This window comes from Dendrobates tinctorius, unplaced genomic scaffold, assembly GCF_039654945.1.
Source record: "Dendrobates tinctorius isolate UK_male_01 unplaced genomic scaffold, ASM3965494v1 ptg000070l, whole genome shotgun sequence".
Lineage (NCBI taxonomy): Eukaryota > Metazoa > Chordata > Amphibia > Anura > Dendrobatidae > Dendrobates > Dendrobates tinctorius.
In genome coordinates, this window is record NW_027361738.1 from 29,945,001 (window position 1) to 29,953,200 (window position 8,200).

General features: G+C 46.2%; 1 protein-coding gene across 1 annotated transcript in view; it reads right to left on the minus strand.

Annotated features, from left to right (window-relative positions):
• LOC141095511 (uncharacterized) overlaps positions 1-7,966 on the minus strand; it is a 10,007-nt gene extending 2,041 nt beyond the window's left edge. The window contains exons 1-6 of the mRNA XM_073581534.1: positions 7,493-7,966; positions 6,044-6,097; positions 5,819-5,857; positions 4,896-4,946; positions 983-2,092; positions 82-147 (exon numbers count right to left, since the gene is read on the minus strand). Coding sequence (XP_073437635.1) covers positions 82-147; positions 983-2,092; positions 4,896-4,946; positions 5,819-5,857; positions 6,044-6,097; positions 7,493-7,521 — 1,349 coding nt within the window. The 5' untranslated portion in view covers positions 7,522-7,966. The remainder of the gene's footprint in view (positions 1-81; positions 148-982; positions 2,093-4,895; positions 4,947-5,818; positions 5,858-6,043; positions 6,098-7,492) is intronic.
• Between the last annotated feature and the right edge of the window lie 234 nt (positions 7,967-8,200).

Below are 8,200 nucleotides of genomic sequence, written 5' to 3' on the forward strand. Positions count from 1 at the left end.
ATCATTGTATAATTTTGCATCTAGAAGTCAGCATTTAGGACATAAGGGCACATCCATTTGTGGGAAGGGTTAAATACTTACATGTTTTTGACAGTGGTCTGGTTCTTTCTTCTATAGCATTTTGGCTTCCACCATTTATGTTTGTGTCTTAAAAAATCCAAACAAACAAATTGAGACTCATACAATTCACATCATCATTCTGATCAGTCTATGAGAATTTATACAGTGATATTGTCCTGTGTAATGTCTATATGATAATGTCACAATTAGTGATGGGTGAACCTCTGGATGTTTGGGTCCTGCGTGTTATGCCAAACGGTTAAAAAAAAAGCTTGGTTTGGGTACCAGAACAGTACCCGAAACCGAACCTAGACCCCATTCAGATGCATGGTATGCCCGAACACCCATTGTTTGCCATGCTGTCATTTGCAGCACAGCACAGCAAACACTGTCTGTGATCAGTTAGAGAGCTGCGGTTTCCAACACCAGCTATGAAAGTTTACCTCTGTTCATAGAGGCGTCGGCTGATTAGAGAGTACTATTCCCAGCAGCCAAGCCTGCTGCCGCTAATAACAGCAAGGTCAGGTGTCGTTGATGGGAGTATTCATCAGTCAGTGCCTGCACTATAAATAAATACAATTTTTTTAAAAAAATGACGTGAAGTCTTTCTATTTTTGATTACCAGTATGGTAAAACTGACAGCTGCGAGCTGCAACATTTAGCTGTCAGCTTTAGCAAAGCTGGTTATCAACAATAGAGGGGTCCCAACGGCATTTAAAAAAATAATTAAAAAATATGGAATGGGATCCCCCCATTTTTAACAACCTGCCAAGAATTAATGCTTAGGAAGCCTATGGATAAAGTTATCTGACTGGATATAACTGCTATCCATGTATTCTTGAGTACATTTTTTTCCAGGAGACTCGGAGATGTTCTGGGAGTGTTGGCGAATACATTATAATCTCACTATCTGTCTACTTACAAGCTGATATCCTCATTGCTGCATTCTGATGTGGCATTAAACTTATCCACCTCTTCTTCCTCCTTTTCCTCCTCCTCCTCCTTCTCGTCATCCTCCTTCTCCTCCTCCTCCTCTTCATCATCCTCCTCCTCATCATCCTCCTTCTCCTCATTATCCTCCTCATCCTCCTTCTCCTCCTCCTCCTTCTCCTCCTCTTCGTCATCCTCCTTCTCCTCCTCCTCCTCGTCATCCTCCTTCTCCTTTTCCTCCTCCTCCTCCTTCTCCTCCTCTTCGTCATCCTCGTCATCCTCCTTCTCCTCCTCCTCCTCGTCATCCTCCTTCTCCTCCTCCTTCTCGTCATCCTCGTCATCCTCCTTCTCCTCCTCCTCGTCATCATCCTCCTCCTTGTCATCCTCCTTCTCCTCCTCCTCCTCGTCATCCTCCTTCTCCTCCTCCTCCTCGTCATCCTCCTTCTCCTTTTCCTCCTCCGACTCCTTCTCCTCCTCGTCATCCTCCTTCTCCTCCTCTTCGTCATCCTCGTCATCCTCCTTCTCCTCCTCCTCCTCGTCATCCTCCTTCTCCTCCTCCTTCTCGTCATCCTCCTTCTCCTCCTCCTCGTCATCATCCTCCTCCTCGTCATCCTCCTTCTCCTCCTCCTCCTCGTCATCCTCCTTCTCCTCCTCCTCGTCATCCTCCTCATCCTCCTTCTCCTCCTCCTCCTTCTCCTCCTCTTTGTCATCCTCGTCATCCTCCTTCTCCTCCTCCTCCTCGTCATCCTCCTTCTCCTTCTCCGACTCCTTCTCCTCGTCATCCTCCTTCTCCTCCTCCTCGTCGTCATCCTCCTCCTCGTCATCCTCCTCATCCTCCTCCTCCTCTTCGTCATCCTCGTCATCCTCCTTCTCCTCCTCCTCCTCGTCATCCTCCTTCTCCTCCTCCTTCTCCTCGTCCTCTTCCTTCTGCTCGTCATCCTCCTTCTCCTCGTCATCCTCCATCTCCTCGTCATCCTCCTCCTCCTCCTCCTCCTCCTCCTCCTCCTCGTCATCCTCATTCTTCTCCTCCTCGTCATCCTCCTCGTCATCCTCCTCCTCCTCCTCGTCATCCTCCTTCTCTTCTTCCTCCTCCTCTTCCTCACTATTGGATATATAACATAGACATTATTTAGCAATTCTCGTAAACTGCCATTGTTTTTACAATTACTCATTTTATATGAGAAATTTCTCTAAAAACTTCTGAATTTCTATCCATCGTCACTGTTATCCTCCAGTTGCCAACTATTAGCAGAATGAAGGCTGCAATTTATAGTAGACTGTGTATGGAGGACATAAATGGTTTCATAAAACTCCCAGGCATGATCCGTAAAAATCACTCTAAGAAAAAGTGTCCGTGTTACTGTCCGCCATGTCTGTCATGCCGCAAGATGCCTGGAGCAATGTGCACGCGCGCCTTAACTCATGGCTATTGCTGGGTAACCATCCATCTCTGTCTGGTTCTGCAATCCGCTGTATTCCTGGAACACCTAATCATGTGACTTCTATGTTCCAGCCCTGCTCTGATTCTGCAATCTGCTGTATTCCTGGAAACCTCTGATCATGTGACCTCCTCTATGGTTCTACCCAGGCTGTTCTAGCGATGCTCTCTAAGATCCTGAAGGATCTGAACACAAAGTTCCTCCCAGGTCCTGACCCGGAAGTACTGGTGCTATATCAGACCGCCCCTCCCTATGGTCAGGGCCTGAGTATCGTGTAGCTTCCCTGCATGGCTGCTTGGCCTGCTGGGTCGCTCCTGTATTCTGTGCCCCTACACTTTGCTCTGTCGTGCGTCTCTGCACACGCTCTGTGCTTGTACTCTGACTCCTGTCTCGTGCCATGTCTTGTGTTGTCTCTCGTGCCATGTTTGTCCTTGCCTTGCCTTGTAGTACCTCCGCTGTTCTCTGCTTTAGCCTGTTTTGCCATGTCTGGTCTTTGCTATTTTGAGCCTTGTAGTACTTCTCATGTTTCTTGTCTCTGCCTGGTTTTCCGTACTCTGCCCTTTGGTGCTCTCTTGCACATTTCCATGTCTAGTCTCAAGGCTCTGCCATGACCTGGCTCTGGGCTTCGGCCTACGCTCCGTTGCTAGACTCTGTCCTATCGTGCTCTCTTGCACATTTCCACGCTAGTCCCAAGGCTCTGCCTTGGCCCGGCTCTGGGCTTCGGCCTACGCTCCGCTGCTAGCTCTGTTCTTGCTCTGACCTGGCTCTGTTTCTGCCTATGTTCCGCACCCTGTCTTGCCTTGTTTATCGCCTAGCCTTGTCTTGATTCTTGCTTTGCCTTGCTTTGTTGCTTCGTGTGCCCTTTGCATGCCCGCCTGCTTGTGCCTCAGCCGTGCTCGTCGGTCAGTGACAGCTGTGTCGCCTGCTATGCCTCAGCCGGGTTCGCTGGAGTCTTGCCCGCTTGTTAGTGCTACAGACCGATCAGCTAGCCAGTGCCTCAGCCGTGCTCTCTGTGCTTCCTTGCACTTCACGCTGTTTCTGCACTCTGCTCTACGTGCTCTCTATAGCACACGCAGGTCCTCGCCTGCCCTTGGCATACCTCCCCGTGCTTCTCTAAAAGTACGCGCAGGTTTTGCCATGTACCCTGTCGTGCCCTCTAGCACGCACAGGTCCTAGTCTGTACCATGTCTTGAATCCTGACCCTGGCGTGCTTCTCTGCATGCGCAGGACTCTGCTTTTAAATTCTGTCCCTGGCATGCCCCTCGGCATGCGCAGGCCTCCGTCCGTGAACCTGACCCTGGCGTGTTCCTTCGCAAGCGCAGGACTCTGCTCTGTACCTTTCTCTGGCGTGTCCCTCTACACGCACAGACCTCCATCCTTAAACCTGTCCCTGGCGTGCCCTTTGCATGCGCAGGCCTCCGTCCTTGAATGAACCCTGGTGTGTCTCCAAGCACGCACCCTGCCTTGAACCCTGGCTTGCCTGCCGGATTCCCAAAACCTGCCGACCACTGCCAGAGGTCCGGAACCAGATTACTGCGGCCTGATGTCCGGACCTGATTTCCGTAGCCTGATGCCTGGATCCTGTCGGTCGTTGCCAGTAGTCCGGAGTCCGATGCCATCGCACCCTGTCTTGGATCCTGGCGTGTCTCCTTGCACGCACCCTGCCTTGGACTCTGGCGTGTCTCTCGGCGTGCACCTTGTCTTGGACTCTGGCGTGTCCTAGCACGCATCCCTCCTAGGAACTCGTGTGATCCCTAACACGTACCCTGCCCTGGACTCCAGTATGTTTTCTGCACGTGTTATGTCTGAACTTTAGGCGTGCCCTTGCTCGCACCTTGCCGTGTTTCACCGTTGGTGCCCTGCATCTGATTCTCTGTTTTTGCCTTGTATCTGATTAAAATGTGTAACCACGTTTGCTGATGAAATCTTGTGACTTCGCTTTATGTTTCGTTTCCTGTTCGCCCTGTTGCTAGACACTCAATAGTGTCTCCCTGAGCCGGCCGTCTGGTCCAGCTGCCGTGGTGGCTCACCCCCTTGGTCTTGCCCCTGACACTCCCTGTACAGGGGGTAGGTTCTCACTAGGTTCGCTCGCCCTAGGTGGGTGCCACGGCCCAGAGGGTCCACTCTAAAAGGAAAAACGACTCAGCGTAAGCTGACGCTCGTCACACTCACAGCAACCAACCGGATCACTGCTCTTCATTTTAAAGGAAATTGAGATGTTGAAATCTGGATTCTGATTGGCTGTGAAGGGTCACACTGATACTTTGTGTTAGAAGAGTATTTATACATGAGCGTGCCTGTGTCTGCTGATGGTGGCACAGTGACAATGAGGGGATGTGAAATCCTCATGAATTTCCAACTCTTTCTTACATCATTTCCCCTTGTAGATACAGTACATTGATTATGGCAATAGTATATCTGAGGGAACAGCTCAGAAATATGACTCTGTTTATAATACCAACTTACAAGATGGTCTCCAGGGTAGGCGCGCGGGATGCTCTTCCAAATTTGTTTTTCCTATAATAGAACATACAGCTCTGGTTAGAATCATAACACACTGGCTCATCATCTGCGGCTTTTTATAAGTCACTTTCCTTATATGTCTTGTGGTATTTGTTGCTGTTTTGGCACAGAATTCATCAAAATAATGTGCGTGATTCATGAATTTGTCGCAAAGTAAAAAATAGGCTTTTTTCGTCTTTTGAACTGCGTTTGTGATGTTTGGTCTCATATTTTGGAGTACTGAAAAACACACCAGAGGGAGGAAGAAGGAGACTAGAGAGAATCTGTGCCAAATCAGGTGAAAATATCTGGAATTGTTAAAAAACAGCCACAAAGCAGCAAAAATTAGAAAAAAGGCGAGTACATGTAAAATTGACTTAAAAACGGTCCAAATAATGAAAAGGGTAAAAAACAACAAAAAAAGGTGCCAGCACACAAAAGTAGACATAAAGTGGACACAAAGGTGGTGATGAATCTGGGCCACGATCTTTATAACCTGTCCCTCAGATAACAGCATGGACATAACCTCCAGAATCTCTCCAGCTCTGCCATCACATAGATTGTGCTACACAGAAGGATGATCCTTTAATCTCAGGCTCCAAGACAACATTTGGTTGGTCAAGAGTCCGGATAAATTTGGGGCATTACTGTAATTGGCTCCTGACCGTATTGTTATTCTACGAATAAAAGGGATGAGGAACAGTATGAACAATTAATTTGGGTCTAAGTTCTTTATTATTGAAAGCAATGTCATCCTTCTTATGGAAACAGTGTAAATGCCCCTGAGTGGGAGCAGTAACGCCATGATATCACCACCATGGAATCCTCCCCTTATTGGGACACATACTACTCCTATATGAATGTGGAAGATATAATAAGATACATACTCGAATTCTACCTCCCATAGCTCTATGCTGACTCTCCATCTATTAAAGAAAAAGAAAACAGAATGAATAATATTACACATACACAGTCACCATGATGGTAGGAAGAGGAATGATACTATTGAGCCTTAATATAACCAATGCAGACTCATAGGGAACATCTCTGTGGTGGATCATTACAGGGAGAGTCCAGGAGGATCAATAATCCCAGTTATATGATATACATACAGCTCATGCAGGAACTCCTTGTACTCCTTGTACTCCTCTTCTAACGTCATCCTACTGAAGAGAAGGAAGACTATTAGGAATTATTGTATCTGCTCCATAGCTGATAACAGATCATCAATGGTCACTAAAATGTACAACTGTTGTATGTCAGAAACCTGGCGTAGTGTAAGCCCCTGTTCACATGTACGTGTCTCCAGGGCGTCTGGCAGCCGTTTTCACCCGTACTGGAGACATATATCCACGCGTACCCATTACAACCTATAGGGCTGCTCATATGTCCGCGTTTTACCAGCAGCACAGATGACAGAGGCCAATACCAGTCTATGGGTCCATGTACAACACATATAGCACACGAATGGCATCCATGTGTCATCCATGTGCCGTCCGTGTATATTTAACACTGCAAGTATAGAAGCTTTGGAATGGATTTTTATAAAGCCATACTGGAAAAAAACGGATGTCACATGGATGGCACACGGGTGACCCACTGATGAATCATTGATGATACACTGATAGCACTCGGGTGACACTGGGGACACACTAATGACACCAAGTCATCGCCAACTGTGGTACTTTACAAATCATTAAAATGTAATCTTTAATGCAATACTAGAAAAAATATTTATACAAAAAAACACTAATTAGAGTAATATGGGAGTAATTACTCCATTTTTATACTATTTAATTAAAGTTTATATTTTAACAATTTGTAAAATATCACAATTGGTGGAGAATTGGTTTCTAAATAGTGTGTACTCTAATAACACAATAACGCTTTGAGCTTTCTCAAGGATGACACACTGATGGCTCACTGATACTACACTGACAGTATACTGATACTACACTGATAGTACACTGATGACACACTGATAGTACACTGATGGCTCACTGATACTACACTGACAGTACACTGATTCCACACTGACAGTACACTGATGACACACTGACAGTACACTGATACTACACTGATACTACACTGACAGTACACTGATAGTACACTGATACTACACTGACAGTACACTGATGGCACACTGATACTACACTGATGACACACTGACAGTACACTGATGGCACACTGATACTACACTGATGACACACTGACAATACACTGATGACACACTGACAGTACACTGATCCAAAACACTGATGACACCGATACTATTTTTTCCGGTATTGGTATTATATGGACGTGTGAAGGGGCCCACAATTTCCTCCCACCATGAATGAATTTCCCAAAAATGGGCACTAAATCTGCCACATCTGAACTTGCCCTTCGGCTAATGCTCGGCGGTAATAGAGTCACCCGGTCATTCTGACATGGATCTGCAATGTTTCCCTGTGGGAAGCAGAATTGCAGGAGATTACGGGTGACATGGAAGGTGACTCTCCGCCATCCAGTGGCTCCAGTGTATCAGAGAAATTGCAGATTTAGGGTAAGTAAGCATTTACCTCATTCTCCTCACTAGATTCTCGCTCATAAACTATAAAATAATAGAAAAAGAAGAATTATAGCAGACATTGTATTTCATTCCTGTTTTGATATTTGTAAAGAATTGCAGGGATTAACTACATAACGATTCCATTATTAAGGAGAAGTGATGTCCTGACATTACAGGGTTAACACCTATAGATAAAGGAGAACCTATCAGAACATAATAAAGGACACAAAAAAGAGGCTAATACGTTTCCTTCCACTTTACTCCCGACTGCGGACCTCTAGTGAGTGTCCCCTCCGCAGGCACCATGATGTCACTGTGTGATGTCATCCCATTTCATGGATTACTAATCCCCAGTAACAGCAGTAACTGTCAGGAGTGACAAAAACCTACAACCAATCCCATATCCATGAAATAGGGTTTTAAGGGATTGTGCAGGACTGGAAAAACATAACTGCTTCCTTCTAAAAACAGTGCCGCACCTGTCCACGGCTTGTGTTTGGCATTGTAACTCGGCTTCATAGAGATGAATAGAGCTGAACTGTAATACCGGACACAACCAACAGACAGGTGTGGCGCTGTTTTTTGAAGAAAAGAGACAGAATTTTTCAAATCTTGTACAACCCTCTTAGATTCTTTACCTTAAATCAAAACTTTATCAATGTAATCACCTAAATATAAAGCACATAGCCTCTTCACAGAGGAAGAGGACAGGAGTTCT